This window comes from Monodelphis domestica, chromosome 1 (assembly GCF_027887165.1).
Source record: "Monodelphis domestica isolate mMonDom1 chromosome 1, mMonDom1.pri, whole genome shotgun sequence".
NCBI lineage: Eukaryota > Metazoa > Chordata > Mammalia > Didelphimorphia > Didelphidae > Monodelphis > Monodelphis domestica.
Genome location: NC_077227.1, coordinates 268,366,139 through 268,386,033, shown reverse-complemented (window position 1 = coordinate 268,386,033; position 19,895 = coordinate 268,366,139). Strand labels below are relative to the sequence as shown.

General features: G+C 36.8%; 1 protein-coding gene across 6 annotated transcripts in view; it reads right to left on the bottom strand.

Moving 5' to 3' along the window:
• The window catches only part of DAAM1 (dishevelled associated activator of morphogenesis 1), a 232,987-nt gene that overhangs the window by 42,739 nt on the left and 170,353 nt on the right, over positions 1–19,895 (bottom strand). For 5 of the 6 annotated variants that reach the window (XM_007472963.3, XM_056810827.1, XM_056810828.1 and 2 more), the window contains exons 13-16: positions 17,727–17,914; positions 16,126–16,431; positions 15,699–15,806; positions 4,036–4,142 (exon numbers count right to left, since the gene is read on the bottom strand). In XM_007472963.3, the coding sequence (XP_007473025.1) occupies positions 4,036–4,142; positions 15,699–15,806; positions 16,126–16,431; positions 17,727–17,914 (709 nt within the window). Of the gene's footprint in view, positions 1–4,035; positions 4,143–5,197; positions 5,228–15,698; positions 15,807–16,125; positions 16,432–17,726; positions 17,915–19,895 lie in introns of all 6 variants that reach the window. The other variant, XM_007472959.3, reaches the window with a different exon arrangement.

Below are 19,895 nucleotides of genomic sequence, written 5' to 3'. Positions count from 1 at the left end.
TTCTAATGTCCCCACTTCTTTGGCCAAGCCACAGATGTAAGTAGTTTATCCTCATTAAAGACCTAAATGTATTCTTATCTTTTTGGTGACTATATGGATATATCCTTTGCCCTCAACTTGTCCTGCCCATCCTCCTCATTCTCTTCAGTGGTTCAAAGAAGCACGTCTTCTCATAGATAATAAACTAAAACATGTCTGTAAAAAAATGTTTATGCTTTTAACATTACTGACTTTTCTGACTCTTCTGTAGCAATCTCTAAGTCCTCTAAAAGAGGTAAGATGGAAATAGAAATCCCGAGTGCCCTTTGAGATTTCACTTAAGTTATTCCTCTTGTATAAAGGGACTTTTTCCCTTCCCAGAAACCCTATAGAAGCATTTAAGAGATATAACAATCATTTGATACTTAATCAGGGACTAATTTGTATTATTAAAAAAGAACTTAAATTTCTGTTTTATCTCTTCAATAAGATAAGCTCTTTGTCCTCTGCTTCACATCTTATTTAGAACCAAGCACGTAACAGGCACTCAATATGTGTTCTGTTTACATAAAGGAGTACATACTTTTAGCCTGATCTTTTCTATTCTGGTAAAATTTTGGATCACAGAATCATAGAATCTCAGAGTTGGAAGAGACTTTAAAAACCATCCAGTTCAACTAAAACCTAAACATTTATAATCCTTACAAAAATGAGTCATCCAACCTTAGCTTGAAAACTTCCACTGATCAGGAAACCACTCAATTTCCCAAGGTAAGCCCATTCCACTTTGGGGCTATTTCTCAAGGTTCAAAATTTCTTCCCTCACAAAAAGCCTCAAGCTGCCTTACTGGAACTCCCACCTATTGTTCTTTGTTCCCTCCAGACACAAAAGTCTGATTTGTCTCCTACTGACAGACTTCCAAAACACTTAAAAATAGGTACATCTCAACTATCCCCTTTTTTCCAGGCTATGCATTCAAGGCCTTCCATCATCCTTGTTGCCCTTTTCTGGATGAATTACATTTTATCAATGTTCTTCCTAAAATGTAGGGACCATAACTCTATACAATCAATCAAGCATTTACTGGGTATTATACCAAAAAACAAACAAAAAAACCTAGTTATACACAAAAATAAAACCTGATAATAAAGAATTATTACTATTGGGTCATCTAGAATATGGCCATGGTTTTGATATAAAGAACAAGTTGCTATAATCCTAGAACCTAAACATTAGAAAAGGCTTAAGAGATGATTGATTAGTCCAACCTGTATTTGAAGCAAGAATCCCATTTGCGTCTCCAGTTAATAATTATACGTTCCATTGTTTCTGTTTAGTCATTTTCAGTTGTGTCCAACTTGTTGTGAGCCCATTTGGGATTTTCTTGGCAAAGATAATAGAATGGTTTGCCATTACCTTCTCTAGCTAATTTTACAGATAAGGAAATCAAGCCAAATAGAGTTAAGTGACTTGCTCAGGGTCACACAAATAAGTATTTGAGGCCAGATTGGAACTTTCCAAGCTTTATCCACTGTGCCACCAGAAATTATATATAGCCTTTGCTTAAAGACCTCTACTGAAAGAGGCCTCACTATTTCTCTCAAAACAGCCCATTCCACTTTGGGGCAGCCCTAAAATGTCAGAAAAAGTTTCCCCCTGTATGTGAATAGATTTTAACTATAATAGAATTTTGCCTATATCAGGTACTGATGATTTCTGTCACAAACAGTATGAACCAGATTTTAACTCATCCCTTTAGAACTGACTAAGCTAGGTTTGATCACTTCAGAGGAATACTTATAGAGCCCTCCAATCCTAAATCTCTAATCTCAGATACTTTTAGAAAAAATGAGTTTTACAGCATTGAAATAAGACAACTTCTCCAAAAATTGGATAGGAAGACAGTCAGGAAAAGCTATGAGTTTATCTCTAAAGCTCAGTAACTGTCACCATCAGCAGCCCCTACTGAGTACAATCTGGCTGTGAGGAATTAGGTCAATGCATTTACTCCCTTAGGAATTCTGATCCTTTGGTATAGAAATAAAAAATGACAGTAACCTTTGGGAAAAAGAATTTCAAATAGTTTCTTCTGCACTCTAATCATATAAAAAAATATAGTGGATATGATATAGAGAAAAAGAATGAAAAGATTTAAAATTTTCAAAAATCTTCATTTAATTCAGCATTTATATAAGAACACATTGTTCTTTGGAGGAGCTAGGTGGTATAGCGGCTAGAACACAGGGCTCAAAGTTAGCAAGATATGAGTTCAAATCCAGCCTTAGACACACTCACTTGCTGTGTGACCCTGGGAAACTCACTTAACCACTATTTGCCTCAATGTCTCAAAGAAACAAATCTTCCTTTGAATACACTGAAACATGCAGTTCTTTGTTAGTAAAATGGGGACACAAAGGAGAAGAAAATGGCAAAACTCTCCCTTATCTTTGCCAAGAAAACCCCATGTCCATGAGTCCATGTAGAATCAGACACAACTGAATGACTGAATAGTAACAACAACATTATTTATCAAATGGGAAGGAGAACCTTGAATGTATCCCATCATGCATGTACATAAATTGTCTTTAAATTATTTTCAGTGGTGACTTCCTGAGGAAAATATACATTCTTCTTTAGCACAATAGAGACTGTGAAATAACCTCATGGGAGTGTTGAGAGGAAAAAAGTGGGAATATTTAAGTTGAATGAATGAGTCTCAGGCAAGCCAAGAAATGCGCTTTTCAGTTAAAAAAGTAAAATGTTCGCATCAATTTTTCATGCGTTACCAGATTAAAATTTAGTGATCTCACTCACTTCTCCCACCCAAAGAGATATTTTCTCTCTAAAGTAACATGTTATAACAATCTGGCTTTGGTGTTACAAGATAGAACATAAAATTACCTCTACATGTTATTGAAGTCTTCTCTCAAAAGGCGCTTTAAAAGGCCAGATTAAAAAAATGTTCCATTGTTTGCATTCCTGAAAAAAGTCACCTTATGACAATGCCAACATGATTTCTTTAATACATTTAAAAACATTTGAATTCTGTAGATTCTTTAAAAAAATCTTATATTCAGTCTTAGAATCAATACTTCTTATTGATTCCAAAGCAGAAGAGTGGTAAAGGCTAGGCCACAGAGGTTAAGTGACTTGCCCAGGAGTAGATAAGTATATACAGAAGTATCTGAGACCAGATCTGAACACAAGACCTCTCATCACTAGATCTGGTCTCAATCCACTGAGCCACCTTGCTGTCCCTTATTTTGTAGGTTTCTGAAAACATTTCCATTACTCCTCACAATCACCATAACTGTCATTAATATGATTTTCCTCTTTTGAGGAAAGAAATAAGACCAAGTTGCAAAATGTGAAGGTATAAGCCCAAGCAACTGTGGCTGAAGAAGAATTTGTAATTGGTATTTTCTGCTTTCCTTTCGGATGATGCATGTGCCCCTGAAGACTGAACTTTGAAAACTAAAATTTTATTTTGGTTTGAGCTTTGTCTTTAGTAAAAAAAAAAAATAGCAAGAGAAGAAAAGGTTAAAAAAAAAAGCAGGTCAGTAAGGAACTAATGCTTGAAGGAATAAGGAAGGGAGTGGCATTTAAATGGTTAGCCTTCCAATATTTGTTAAGAGTACAGTGATACCATGAGCTGCCCCACAGATGAACCATCTATACACCAAGAGGATAAAAAGGTCAATGAAAATGAAACAAAAACTTAGTTTTGTCATGCACATAATCTATAGAAAAAAACACTTTTTGATCATCAGGATGAAAAGAAATTTCTAACTTAAGATTTTAAGTAATTTTATATTTTTGTAAATGTATAGAGATTATAATCGAAGAAGTTTCCAACTCATCCCTGTTGTTTCAAAGGGAGGCATAAGTATTGTTTACCTTATTACAACACAGAAACAGATTTCCCAGCAGGCTTACAATTTTAAAGGTTTACAAACATACACAGTTATGAGTCACACACCAAAATCATTCACTGCACCGTACTTCTTAAAACACTGGTTATATTACAAATGCTCAATACTCAACATTAACAATACCTTGAGAGCAGAATGTTGCAGTTCTGGGCCCTCCGGCCATCAATCACTGAAAGTTCTTTCACTTTGTGTCTGGAACTCAGTGTGTCATCAATGGCATCTGTTTCTTTCTATAAAAAGCATGATAGGAATCCATGAAAGTCAAACAATGACATTCTGACCACACACACACACACACACACACACACACACACACACACACACACACACACATTTTAATAAGGTTTCCTGATTATGCAAAAAAAAAAAAAGAATTCAGAAACAAAAGCTAAAATCTAGTCTTCAAATGGAAATAAAAAAGAATGATACACTTTTAAAACTATTGTTTGGAGGTTCTGATAGTTTGTGATGACAAAACAATCAAGCATAAATTATTAATGAGCATCTCCCCTCTATATATTTGTGCTGTCTCCCCAAGTTCCCTCCCTGAGAGAACTGTCACAATGAATCAAGCTCAGTTTGGGTCTTCCATTGGTCACTTGAGACATGTGCAGTCAGTATTCATTCATTCATTCACAGGAGAATTATTTGCATCACAAACACCCAAAAGATTGAACAATAAAGCTTTGCAGACTATTTTACATGCACCAGGAGGCTACCGGATACAGCTGGCACCTTATCATTCTGGAGCAGGACAGGCTGTTCAAGAGATCAGTTCAAACTTTTGATTTCCATAAAACATTTTTTGCCTACCCTTTCTGCACAGGTAGCTAAAAACATCGGGAATGGATGAGACGATAGACGCAAGAAACACAGCTTTTTATTTATTTTGCCACAGTTAAATAAAGAGGTGTTAGAGGAATTGGTAGGAAAAACTCATTGTGAAGATGTTATGATAACACGCAAATTTTACATCATTTAATTACAGGATTCATAAAGGCATTCTAGGACAATTCAAAGAAATACCAAAAAACAATTTAGCTTTATTACTAAATATCAGTTTAAAGGAAAAATGGAAATTGGGCTTCAATTGTCTGCCTGGTAATTCTGAGATTTGGAGCACACATGCAATGCCTGAAAGAACTCTGCTAGAGTTAAGCATACAATGTGATTTTCACCAGGCACTGTATTTTGTATTGTCTACAGACAAACATGACCAAGAATTTTCAATCTGGCCATGATCCAATTACATAAAACAAGAATTTTTTAGCAATAATTCCCTTACCTGCTTGGAGTTACTGTTGATAAAGAAATCCTACAGCCATAGCAGAAGCATGGAAAAGGCAATCAAAAACATGCAATTTAGAAGTCATAGCAAAAATCCTTCCTGGTCATCAAGTAGTCCCCCAAACTGGTAAGACTTACTTGATGTAAAGGCATTTCCCATCTTCTTTACCCTTTATACCTATGATTCAGTTTTACTTTGTTGAAACACAAGCCTTCCTCCCTAGCTTCATCCCTAGAGAACTTCCTGTTCTCTCAACATCAAGCTATCTCTTAATTTTTTTTCACCTCTACTTTTCCTTAGTTATTTGGAAATCCCATTCTTTGTTAATAAACTCCCTTTCATCCTAGACTTCTTCCTCTTTTTGTTCCATCTTTTTGCTCTTCTGAAAGCCTAGCTTCCCCTCTGGAAGACTACATCACAGACAATCTTTCTAATTAGTTCTGAGTGTGTCTATTCTCATCTTCCATGACACACTGGTCCAAGAGAAGAAACAGGCATACATATTCTTTCCTTCTCCTCATTGCCATCACTCAGTGACTTCTGCACTTTGGGCTTTGCTCCATTTGTTAATATCACCATGTCCAGATCTATGTTAGAGTCATCAATTAGCTTTCATTCATAAATAAACAAAAACTCATTCTTTCGCCACTTTCAGTGAGCTCACAGTCTTCCTCTCTATTCCATGCAGCTTTTCAATTGATAACTGCACTAAGGATTGATTTCTTCTTCAATACTCTGTTTGATCACTTCTTCAAATCTCATGACTTATATTTTAATTCCATCTCAGTATCCTCAAAGATGTTCATACTGTAACTCAACAAAGCTGAAGCATCTTCATTTCAATGAACTTTGAGATCCCCCTGTCTTATAATCAACTATGACTCAATGAACTAAGAAAAATGTGAATGGGACAGGAATTAAGCAGATCTAGTTCAACAACTCAATCAAAAAAAAGGGTCAATCTGATGCTTTTCTGGGAAAACTTGGCTATTCTCAGCAATACAATGATCTGGGACAATCCTGAAAGATGTATGATGGGAAATGCTACCCACCTCCAGAAATAGAACCGTGGGAGTCATCTTTCACATTAGTGTATTTAGGGTTTTATTTTGGGGGTTTGGTTGTTTATGAATTTGCTGTTTCAACAATGACCAATATGGAAGTGTGTTTTGCATGACCATAAAAATAAAATTTGATTAAAAATAAAGCAAAGGAGTAAATGCTACCCAGAAAAGGGTCAATCAATCGTTAGTATCAACATGGAGAAGGTCTCTAGAGGACTAGTCCTTTTCCTCATTCAGTTCAACATTTTTATCAAAAGAATATTTATCAAATTAGAAGATAGTGTGAAGCTATATACTAAGTAACAAAATTAAGACGTTAAAGGTTCTCAACAAGGCTAGACCGGTATGTTTTCCACACATTATTCAATTACATTCAACTAGCATTTATTAATAAAGGTAATTAATGGACAGAGATGTGAAGTCCTTAATTTAGGTCAAATAGTCACAGTCACATGTGATTACAACTATATAATCATAACATTAAGGATAACACTTAATAAATAGCTACCATTTATATAGTGCTTTAAAGTTTGCAAAACACTTTATTGATCTCATGTTATCATCTCAACAAGCCCAGGAGGTGCTATTATGCCCTTTATTTTACTAGTGAGGAAACTGAGGCAGACAGAGTTTAAGTGGTTTGCTCAGCATCACATAGCTATCAATTGTCTAAGGCCAGATTTTAACTCAAGGTTTCTTGACTCCAAGTCCAATGTCTATCCATTGTATCATCTAGTTGCCTGGACAGCTATTCAAATTAAAAATAAAAATCTGAGGCCAGCAATCTCTAAGAGTCCTAGGACAACTAACAGGGATAAATGAGGACTGTATTAATGAGACAATGAAAATAAAGAAAAGGAGAACATATAAAATGAAGGAAAGTTTCCAAAAGTAAGCGGTATCAGTGGCATTGTTGGAGCCCATTTGCCTCAAATATTATTTACAGAGGATGATACTAATTCGTAACCTAACATACAGAAAATATTTGGAACGAGGGAAAAGGAAAATAAAGCAGTATCTCACATGAGAAAATACTCTTGTTACATAATTTTTCAAAGCTGGAAAGACTAAAACTTGGTTGTAAAAAGTCCATCTCAATTTTCAGGCCAAAAACTTGCATAAGGAATATTTGCTCAATGTATCCCTTAAGGTCTCATTGGTCCTGGCAGGACTGCCAGGGTCAATGAGCTGTTTCATAAAATTCCTCTAGTGGGAAGCAAAAAGTTTATCCTCTTCCAATCCCACGCATCCAAGCAAAGATTGCTTTCCTAGAATAGCATTTTAAAATAAGTTAATAACCAACAAACAAACTTTTCTCCCTCAATGATGTCAGTTTTCTTTTGTCTCTGGAGGAATAGCAGTTTTCCTCCACATCCCCAAGACTCCCCCCCCCTTCCCTTTCTCTAAGAGTGCATTCCTTTCAAAGGCAGAGAAAGCTCCAAATTGGAATGGGCCCCAATAGTTCCTCTTAAACTATTCCTTCACCTTCAGGGAGGACCACACCTACAGCATTGCAGCCAGATGTAAATAGATCCTTTGTTTTTTAAAGGCCTCCAAAAGAAAAGCTTCTAAAGATTTCTAATAATTTATTCTCTGATGTAAAAAATTTCAGAGCTGAGAAGAAATTGGGATTCTAGCCTGTGTTCTTCATGTGAAAATTTAAGCCCACTTCCTGAGCATTTAGCAGTGTTCAGTACATAGTATGTGCTTAACAAAGGTCTGCTGATTGATTTTGTTCAGCTTTCAATGAAATTATAAATTAGCAAGTCATTATTTATCCTTAACCATCAGTTGTGAATTAAAAAAAAATTCTGTAACCATAGCTAAAAAATCTACCCTCTTATCTTCTCAGAGGACAGGATGATGTACTAAGAGTGGGTACAGATTATTTAGTACCCTTTCCTTTGGAGATTGTGATATCATCATATAATATAATCTTTCAAACTCTTAACCATTTCCATTTGATAGCTAATATTAAAAAGAGTATTTTGATGCAGATTTTTAGGATAAAAAATTTTAACTCTTCAATTATTCACTCTAAAACCAGAAGTTATTTTCAATATTCAAATGTTTCCTCAACATCTCTCTCTCTCTCTCTCTTCCATAACGAGTCTCTCTGCCTCTTCTCTCTCCCTTTTTCAAATGGTTCTCATACCACTACAAGAATAGTCTTTCTTTCTTATATATAACACATATCCCTGCTCTGCTCAGAGACCTCTGGGAACTTTCTGAGGGCAAACAAGTGGCCTTTAAACACCTTTGCTTGACATTCAAGGTCATTTACAGTCTAACACCCTACCCAACTCATAACCTTTCCAACTATCTTATTATTTCCTTCTAATTCTTCCAAACACTTCAGCTAACAAACTATTCTTTGCCCCAATTTAAAGGTACCTTCCCACTCCATGAAGTTTCTCTTGGTCTATCCCATTGGAAACTCATATAGCATTGCCTATAACTCTAGGATCAATCAATCAGCATTTATTAAGCTCCTACCATGTGCCAAGCATCAAAGCATTTAGTTGATATTTGGAAGAGAACTTAGGGATAATCCAATCCAACTCTTCATTTATTTTTACAGATGAAGAAACTGAGAACCACAAAGGCTATGTGACTTGTCTCAAGTCATTAAAAAATAAATTGAGTTTCTAACCCAGGTCTTAGGTTTCCAAGATCCAATGTTCTTTCCATTGATGAAATTCACTTATTTGTAATGCCATGTTATAATTAGTTATGTCTTATTGACTCATGGGTCAACTAGGAGGCACAGTGGATGAGTGCTAAACCTAAAATCAATAAGATTCTTTTTCCTGAGTTCAAATCTGGCTTTGGACACTGACCCTGGGCAATTCACTCCCCATTTGCCTCCATTTCCTTGTCTATAAAATGAGTGAGAGAAGGAAATAGCAAACTACTTCAGGATCTTTTCCAGCATACTGAAACGACTGAACAAAATATCACCTTACAATAGTTATAAACTCCATGAGGATAGGCTCATGTCTTATCTCAATGTTGTCTCTCCCTTAGAATCTAGCAGTGTTTTCCACACAGCTGGCACTAGATAAATGTTGCTGCTAAATTCTGAACTAATGATAACAAAATGACATTGAATGTACTATATTTGCCATCATTTAGTGTTTAAGTGGGACACAAAATGATAGTTCAAGAGTAGATTTAAATCACTTTTCTCTTAATTTGAATAGACTAGCAGTGAGGAGTTTTTATTTAAAGTCCTATTTTAGATTTTGATACTGTTTTAACACTTTGATCACTCAGAATTGTCGACATTCTTCAACAGAAGAAATCAAAAGATAAAATGCTATTTTCAAAGGCCCTTCTTAAAGACATCTGATGAAATAATACATAAAGTCATTGGACCCTCTTTTGGTTCTCCAACTGAGAGTACATTCTCCTAAATCCCACCTCCTAGTATTGATTGCAATTCTGAGATCTTGTAAGATTTTTCCAACTCTGAAGATTTCATCCTGATATAATACAGTAAAACATTTACAGAACAAAACCAGGGTCAGAGAGATTAAATGACATCCCTAGTCACACAGTATGTCAAAAGTGGGATTTGAATCCATGTGTTCTTAACATCATCATCATGAACCTGCTTTCAGAGGCAACAGTACCAAAGTGCTTCTCTCTCTCTCTCTCTCTCTCTGGAAGAAGCTAACTTCTGGCAACAGAGCAAAGAGTACGTGATCTGCTCATCCCAAATATATGAGCAACTATTCCACAGGAAACTATACTTTAAAGATGAAAAAATGGAGTTCTAAAGGGTGATAATGATTAAGTGCTACTTGGCAAAGCCTGAAGGGCAAATGAATTCTGCCTTTGGTGTTGCTATTAACCAGAAGGCTAAGTCACTCGGTCTTGAGGAGGATGATCCCATTAATGGGCATCCTTTAGAATATCTTAAATATTCTGTCACAGAAATCACTATTTATTTCTATTCCTCCTGCAACAAATACATTTATTCAAGTGGCTTATTTAACTACCTTCTGGGATGTTAAAAAGTAGCATTAAAAAAAAAATCATCCCTTCTCAAAAACAGTTTCCGTTTCATTGCTCATCAGTTTTAAAAGGAAAATCAGATTTTAATTACTTAAGCTGAGCAGCTGTGTTGAAACTTTCCTCCAGGAAGTCCTATATCGAAATGCGGCAATGTCTCATGCTTGGAAGCATTACTAAGTAGCAAGACTTTCTCCCTCTTTCCAAGCTACCTTAATGTTTAAACACATCAGGAGTTTTCTTATCTAGTCTAGTCTGGGACTATTACTGATTACTTAAACAGCAATTAGTTGCTATGGCAATTACCCAATTATAACACTTTCCCCACCCTTTCTTTCTACCAGATCTCACATACTGTCTGTGTACTCGTCCCAGAGCTTTTTGGCACAGAGAGACATCATCCTACACCTTCTGCTGAAAGCCAGTTAATTATGAGTCTTGTAAACTTGGGCCTTTTAACCAACTGCTATTAAAATAAATGCAGCCCACATGCTCAGACATGAGGAAAACCACTCTAAGTGCCCAGTACTTCTGGTTTTTTAGAAATTCTCTTCTCAAAATTCCCAAGTAGTTGTTCATGCTATTTGATCAAAACAACCAATTATTATAGGAGTTAGAAATCAAGATAGTACTCAGTCTGTCTAACTAGGACTCCCTGAATTGTCCTGAGTGGTACAGCCACATCTTGCTTCATTCCATGAGATTGTCTTTAATATAAAATGGCCTTTTACATTAAACCATCTTTTAATGAGATGGCCTGGTAATGGGAAAAAAAATGTCATACTGGATAGATAACTGGCCTTTCAGCTGGGAAGACCTAAATTCAAGTCTAGCCTCTGACACATACTATATATTGCCTCCTCTGGTAATTGAATCCACCTCTAAATCTGTACAGGGTTCTAGGCAGAACTTTAAGATTATAGGTTGCAGAGAACATCCAACTTAAAGGGATAGAAGAAGACTTCCTGTATCAATGACCTTGTCCTTTTACCTTGGTAATTAAAATCATTTGGATGGGGTCTGAGACATTGCATTGTATTGAATTGCCTTTTGTAGTTACAAGTATTACATAGTGGCATAGCATATTCAGCATCTGCCACTGATTATTAATTAACACTTATTAATCATAAACACATATTTAGTAATCATAGTATTTATTAATCATAAATAGCATCTGGATAAAACTTTTTAAAGAATACAATTCCGTCTCATCTAAATTCTAGTCCTTTCTTGGCTGCCAAAGCTGCAAAGTTATCTTTTATAGTACATCAAAGAAATTGCTAATGAAGCATTCTGAGCTCCAAGAGAGTTGAAACATTTTTAGAATCAGCACCCTTTGAGAATTCATTTCCTTTTCCATCATCACTTCTCTGCTTACTATAGAACTCTTGATTTGAAAAGAAGCAACACCATGTATTACAAGTCATTTAATAATTTTAAGTTTTATCTTGCATTTTCACAATAAAAATTAAATAGTATAAATCTGGATTAAAGAGAAGCCTTCTATTTCTAAACTGGAAGGTAATTCTTTGCAAAATAATTCAAGGCATTTGATCTTTGGAGAATGGAAAGCAATACTTAAAATGATAAGTCTAAAGGAGAACTTTAACTTATCTTCTGCCTTGGTGATTAGTTTCCCTCCTTTTAGCTTCCCAGATACCTTCATCACTTTTACTGGGGAATTAAAATAGACCTAATCAAAAGAAGAGGTCCATTGCTCTCTTGAAGTATTAAAATTGATCACTTTGAAGAATCATGGGGCCAGCAACCTACATGTAATTTGCCAGGATAGCAATATGCTCTTAAATGCAGAGGGCCCATAACCTTTGTAATTACATTTAGCTCCTCATTGTGTAAATATTCCACAAGTTCATTCCTTCTTTAAAAATACCACAACTCTCCATAACAGGTCCTTCATTATTTGTTAATTTCACTTGTTAGTTATTCTCAAACTGATTGATTTTCCTTTTCTGATATTTTATAATTTTATTGTTCTATTTTGTTTTCTTATTGCTAAATATCCACTCAACATTTTATCTCTTTCTTTTTTCTCATTTTTTAAAAATTTTCTTTATCTTGCTCAATCTTTGCAACTACTTTATTCCTACAACAAATAAACAAATTCTGCTAAAACATATTTGAGAAAAAGTAGAAATTTCAAAATTTGAGTCTGAGGTGCTTGGTGACCATGATCACATAGGTTTGGTGCAGTTTAAATATAAGGTTTTAAACCAAGATCATTTTTGTCCTGTTGCTGTGACCATAGTACTCGTTTCTCCCCTAACATTTGCTCTGGCTTCTCTTCCTCTGCACACTGAGGATCTTCTGACTTTTCAGACTCTTCTCAGCTCTGTTTGTCATTTGTCAGCCTTGATGACAAAAACTCCTTTCTCCATCTTTTCTCCTCCATCTGTCTGGTAATAAATCTTCACCAAAATCCTCTTCCTTGATTTCCCACACATTTCTAAAAGGCTCCATCTGTTCTACCAACCATCCCAGCTAGGATAGTCATTTGCTACACACACAAATCAACTTTGAGCCATGCAAACTAAGACTTTCAAAAACTATGTTTAGTCATCATGGATCAGCAGCATGACAAAACACTCCTGACTCTCCCCTCAATCTACTGCCATATGTCTCCTACCTTTCCTAGCCAAAGTCATATAAAAAGCCCTCTATTCTCACAGCCTCCACTTTTCCCTCCTCTCATTCAGTTGTCAATCCCTTACAATTTCATTTCCAGTCTCATTGCAATTTTTTTTTGTTTTTGCTTTTTGCATGTCCTTTATCTCCACCATTTAGTCCAGTGTCTAAAATAATGTTTGTTGATAACTGCCTTGTTGTTCATTATACAAGTGAAATTGCTCTCTCCAAAATTACCAAATTTACAAAATCTAATGGTCTCTTCTCAGTTCTCCTCCTTCTTAATTTGCCCATCCTCTCCAACAAATTGCCTTGTATTTATTTTATACAAAACAGTATTATACAAGGCGTTCTAGGAAAACTAGTACCTCCTGTATGATGGCTTGCTGAGTACTTTTCAGGGCTGCTCATTTGCCTTTGATGTCCACTTGTCACCCAGCTCTCATGAGTGGCTCCAAGAAGCTGTAGCATATGCAGCAACCACAGCTTAGTAAACTGTATTGGCATGGGGGGTTAAAGCAGGTTGTGAGTGACTGACAAGACCTCAAAGCCATTGGTAAATTAGGGGTTGGTGTCTACTCCAGACATGTGAACACTTCTGGCAGAATGAGGGGATGAGAACAAGTTGTTCTAATGGCCGTGAAGGTTGAGGGTTTGGTTAGACATTGAAGAAGTCACAGTCACCCATTAAATCCCGAAACATTCACCAGCTGTCTTGACTTCTGTCTTGCCACTGGACTTCAATGCCTTTGGGAGAGTGAAGCTGATGACTTTGTGCAACTCTGTCTCATTTAAAACCAATTCACTGAGAGCCATCACCCAGTGATATCATTGGTCCTCTTCAAAACGAAGGATGAACAACAAAACAATGTTTAGCTGTATATGTTGTCTCCCTTTATAGAATTTAAGTCCCTGCAAGGCTTTTTTCTCCTGTATGACCAGTCATTGCAATACTTGACAATGCTTCACCTTTCTCTTCCTGGATATTTCCCTCTGGGTGTTAATAGTACCATTCTCTTTCTTGGATCACTCCTTCCCAGGAAATTTTGCTAGGATCATGACCCACTCTCTCCCCAATCATGAGTATACCTGCAAATCTCTCTTTCTTGGGCCCTTTCCCATTTGCTCTCATGGGTTCAATTACCTCCATGCTGGTAATTCCCAGATGTATATATCCAGCCCTCATCTTTCTGATGAGCTCAGTTCCTTACCATGAGCTATCTATTAAACATTTCCAATTGCAGTCCCCCAGACATCTCAAACTCACATCCAAAAAAAGCCATCTTCCTCAAACCTACACTACCATCTTTTCATTCATGCATTCACGGTTAGAATCTTCATTCCTCATTTTCACTCACCTCACATGTCCATCAGCTGCCATATCTTGCTTATTACACTTTAATAGCACTTTTTGCAATCATCCTCTTCTTGTTACTCCCAAAGCCACCCCTCCCTCCCTTAGTTCAGATACACATCAGCTATCAGATCATAAGCACCTTGAGGTCATTGAATGTGTTTCTTTTATTTGCATTTGTAGCCATAATGCTCAGTGCAGTGCCTGTTAAATAGTAGGTACTTAAAAAGTATTTACTGATTGATTGATCACCTCTCACCTGTACTATTTTGGTAGCCTCCTAAGTGTTCTCTCTACCTTAAGTTCTCTCCTTTTTCTAGTACATCTTCCGTGGCAAAATGACATACCTAAAGCAGAGATCTAATGATATTAACTCTGTTCAATAAACTGCCAGTGGTTTCCTATTACTTCTAGGATCAAATAAACAATTGATTGTGTAGGGCATTTCAAGTGCTTCATAACATGTCTCCAATCCACTTTTCCAGCCTCATTTTTTATTACTCACCTTCATGTATTCTACTGGTCTAGCTAAACCACCCATCCTGAAATCTATCTTTCTTTCTTTTTTCCCCAAGTAGTAATTCTAAGGCAGAAGAGTGGTAAGGACTAGGCAAATAGGGTTAAGTGATTTTCCCCAGAGTCACATAGCTTGGAAGTGTCGGAGGCCAGATTTGAACCCAGGTACTCCTGACCCCAGAACTGGCTCTCTATCCACTGAGTCACCTGGCTGCCTTGATTCTGATGTCTTTCCTACATGACATTCCATCTTCCATCTCTATATCTTTGCACAGACTGTCCTTCTCCCCATGCTTGCCATGAGTTTCTTCCTCTCCGCTGCCTCTCAGAATCCCTAATTTCCTTCCAAGTTCAAAACAAATGTCACCTCTTACACAAGGTCTTTCCTGATTCCCACCTCAATGGCTTTGTATTTATTTTGTATACACTTTATGCATGGCACATAATCAATCACAGAGTCCTGGGGGAAAGGACAATTTCATTTGTCTTTGTATCTTTGACACCTAACATAGTGCCTGGAATATTAGAGTGTTTAATAAATGCTTGTTGATGGATTAATTACTAATTAGTAATAATTAATTACTAATAAAATACAACATATGTTCCTTTTACCATTAATACTTTCCTTTAGGTCGCCCACCTTCACAAGCCACAAATGCTCATAGATGCTTGGCTTGTACACACAGGCTTCTCCATGCATTTGTATACAAAGCCACATAAGAAGTAAATAGTTTGCAGATCTAAAGATGCCCAGGAATGAAGCTGTAGTCATAGTGGGACTGAATCCATCCAATGTTCCTTTAATTTCAGGTCATGATGACAGCATACGGTACATACACTGGCCACATGAGAAAATGCATTCCAGCTAATTCAATGTCCTCAGGGAATACACAGTACTGTTTACCTGTTGTCTCTGGTAAGCTGAGAAAGTCCTTTCTAGGTCTTCAAGATCAAGGTTTTTAAATACTTTCAAATCATCGATTTCGTTCCATATGGTTCCATCCAGTTTGTTCTGAAAATATCAAGATGATAAAATGCTATTTTTTTGTAATTAATCTCCCCTCAAAAAATTGCATTTTAAAGGTTGCTGATGCATCAAATGATTCATTCTACTGAATGCTGAAAGTGTACTATTGGTCCAGATTAACCAGGTGTCATTCATTTCAGAGTTTTTTTATCCCCTGCATTTCTGTGCAAGTGAGGCCATTCAATTCATACTGAGAAAATGAAACCATTTAATAGCTGGGATCACTTTCCTTTACAGCGAGTGAATTGGTCATGCTGCTAATGCTGCCCATTAAGCCCCAAATGACAGGAAATAAATGGCTTACCTCAGGGAGCTTTGACCAGTTGAAGGATTTCAGGGCATTTGTGGGTTGGGGAATGTTTTTCTTCTTGAGAGCCAGACCAAGGGGAGCTCCTGGAGGAGGCATTATTCCTCCTAAAGAAGGAGGTCCTGGTGGGGGAGGAGGACCCCCTGGAGGAAGAGGAGGAGGTGGTGGGGGTGGAAGATGAAGTCCACTTGGCAGAGGAGGTGGTGGTGGTGGAGCTAGAATAGATCCTGGGGTAGGGGGAGGAAAGGGACTGCCTGGAGCTCCAGGTGAAGGGCCACCTGGAACTGATGCACAAACGGCCCTCTGCAAATGAAAGAGCAAAAGAAAGGTGATCAAAAGTCTTTCAAGAGAGTCTGTTTTAAGTTCCTTTAATAAAATGGCATAGTGGATAGTATCTGACTTGGAAGACCGGGATTCAAATGCTATCTCTGACACATTAGCTCTGCAATATTGAGGAAGTCATTTAACCTCTGTCAAATAGTTTCCTCATCTGTAAAATGAGCACAATTATAGCACTTCACTCTGTTGCTATGAGGCAACCTCTGTGAAGTATTTTGCAAATCTGATATCCTAGCTGTTATATTAGACTTTGAGAGCAAAAATGGAGATTCTGTCATTACTTACAAAGTGTTAGTAAATAAGGATTTAATACTTCCAAAGATAAGGATAGAGTCACTTGGCTTGGACTTGGCCCCTCATGACAGGGATATCATTTATCTTAGGGTCCATTATTCAGTCAAACTGCTAGTCTGAGATTCCCTTCAGGGTGGATTCTCATGGGAACAGAGAGCAAGTACAAGATTTGGGGTCTCCAACTTACAAGCCAGTCTTAAAACTTGGGGTTCATCAGATCTTACTAGGCTACAAGTTGGATGTTTCTAAATTCCATGTTGACAAATGCTAGCAGATAAAGTATGTGAAAATACGAATGATTTGTGATTTTTTCGTATTTGAAACAGGGGAGATACGATTCCTTTTACTAACAGCAGACACTCAAAGCTGTGAAAGGAATTCTCTGGAGTCACATAGCTAATAAAAATCCTAGGGAAAGTAGTTGAATTCTGATATTTTTGAAGTCAAACCTAAGCAGAGCATCTACTGCACCAACCTTTCAATTTTCAAGGTGTCTAATAAAAGTAATCACTGTGATTTTCCTGTGTTGCTTCCAGAATTATTCATTATGTTTTTTCACACCTTATATTTAATGTTGTAACTATAGTCCCTGGTCTAAGTACTAGTTTCTTTGCCATCCTCATAACATTCTTCATAAATTTAGCTGTTGTGGTGAGAAAAAAGGAGCTCAAGCCTCATTAAACTTACATTATTTTTAAAACTCAAGTGGGAACACCATCACCATCCTCTTCAGCCCCCCATTAAATTAACTCGCCTTTCCCATTATATAGCTCTATCTTAAAGGCAGGGAGGGTCCACTCCAGAGTTTCATAGATATTCTGGCAGTAAATAAGATGACACGACTCATTTTGTTTCCTCAACCAAAAATCTAGTTAGGTATAGACGAAGAACTCTGGATACCTACTGGATCAAAATGAGACCTCCACATTTAACCATAAATGGAAAATTCCACAAAGTTCCCTCACCCTGCTGAGTTCCTGGAGCTGTGCTGTGAGGTCAGCCACCTGTTGCTTGACTTGCTTATGTTCAGAGGATTCTTTTTCAAGCTTTTCTTTCATTTTATTTAAGGTCTGCATCATCTCTTCTTTCTCTTGAGTCTTGGCATCACACTCTCTTTCTTTCTTTTCCAATTTCTGCTGCAGATCACTATGTTCTACAAAAATAGGGCATGAGATCATTTTGCCAAAGGAATTCTTCAAAATTACAGGACTTTATCTAAAAAATAGTCACATGAGGAAGATCAAAAAAGAGCATTTTTTTGTTTGCTGGTTTACTTTCCCAATGAACATGAATCAGTCAATAAACATTTATTGAGTGCCAGCTATATGCCAGGCATTGTGCTAAACCATGGGGATACAAGGAAGGTAAAAGACAGTTCCTGTTCTCAAGGAGCTCATAATCTAATAAGGAAAAACTTTTTCACCTTTGATCAAAAGCATTAATATAGTTTAATTAATATAGTAGGACCATAGAGAAGAAGAATGGCATATGGTTAAAGATTAGATTTGGGGAATTAGGAAGATCTGGGTTGACAGTCTTACTGGTTGTGAGACACTGGGAAAAGTCATCTGACTTCTTAATGTCCCTAAGCATTAAGGCTGCAAGGGAAGTAATAAAGTGTGGTGCTTGCAGTCAGGAAAACCTAAGTTCAAATCTGGCGTGAAACAATCAAGCTGTATAACCCTGGACAAATTACTTAACCCTTTCTTGCCTCAGTTTCCTCAACTATAAAACAGATATAAAAATAGCCACCTACCTCACAGGGTTGCTGGGAGAGATAATATTTGTAAAGTGTTTATCACAGTGTCTGGCACATAGTAGGGCCTTCATAAACACTTGTTCCTCCCCGATTAAGCAAAGTAGGACCAGAAATTGCAAAGCCAGTACCAATTTGCATTTTCTCATATGGAGTTCCCATTATCTTCCACCATTGAAATCCCAAGGTCAATTGATAAAAGCAACAAGACACTTTGATGTACATCCCATTTCAAGGAAGGCCAAGGTTCAATTATCTATAAATAGTAACAGTATTCGACATATTGAAGGTAAGCAAAGCACTTTTCATGTATCACCTCATTGTACTTATGAGATAGGTTCCATGACTATTGTCTCCCATCTTAGAAGATGATGATGACACCCAGAGAGAACTTTGTGCCAAGTGTCACATGCCAGGGAAATCCATGTCTTTTGGATTTCATGGCCAGCTTTTTTTGCCACTGCACCACCTCTAGATCTCTTTGTCTCATCAGATAAATTCTCAAAAAAAAAAAAAAGAAACACTTGGAAAACAATGGGTGGGTGACCACAAATTAAGCACTTCTTTCAGAATTTGAACTCATCAAGGCCTGAGGAACTCTTGAGGAAAACTTGAAGAAAAATAAATGCTTTATTTTGCAATGCAAAAGTAGAAACCAGAGAAGACCAACTCTTGTAAAGTGACAGGCCAAAGGGCACTCAGAAAGGTTTTTGCAATGTGGGAAAGGATTGTTACTGCCAAATGTAGTGTTTATTCATTAAAATATCATCTTTTCTACCACTGAGTCATCTGTTTCAATCACCCTAAAAGGGTCTTTAAGATGTTAAGTATCTTATACTGCAGGACGACAATTGAAATGACAGAAAATGGTTGCTATATGTTGATATTTCAAAATCTTCTCAGGTGAGGATACATTGGTAGATTTTAGAAAATGTTCATTATGATTCAGGGTGAAATAATTGATCTCAGCCAATCCATATTTTCCTGGCCTTAGACCTTTGGTCAATAGACCTCTGAATTTAGAATAAGCCTTATTCAAGTTACTTTGGCACCAAAGGAATGTTGAACTTTGGAAGGGTGATAGTTTTACTATACTCAATACTCTGATCAATGCAGGTCTGATGTAGAACATTCAGTTAGACCCTTTGCATTTTAAGAAAGACTGAAAAAAAAATGCATGTGCAGAGGTGGGTGACCTGGATGATGAAAGGATTCAATTTCATGCCATACAAGAATTGGTTGAATGAACTGGGGAAGTTTGGTCTAGAGAAGACTCAAACAAGGCAATAGTTATGCTCTCAAGGATTGTCATGTGGAAGAATTAAGACTTATTCTGAAAAAAGAAAAAAAAAGGACTTATTCTGGGTGGCCCCAGGGA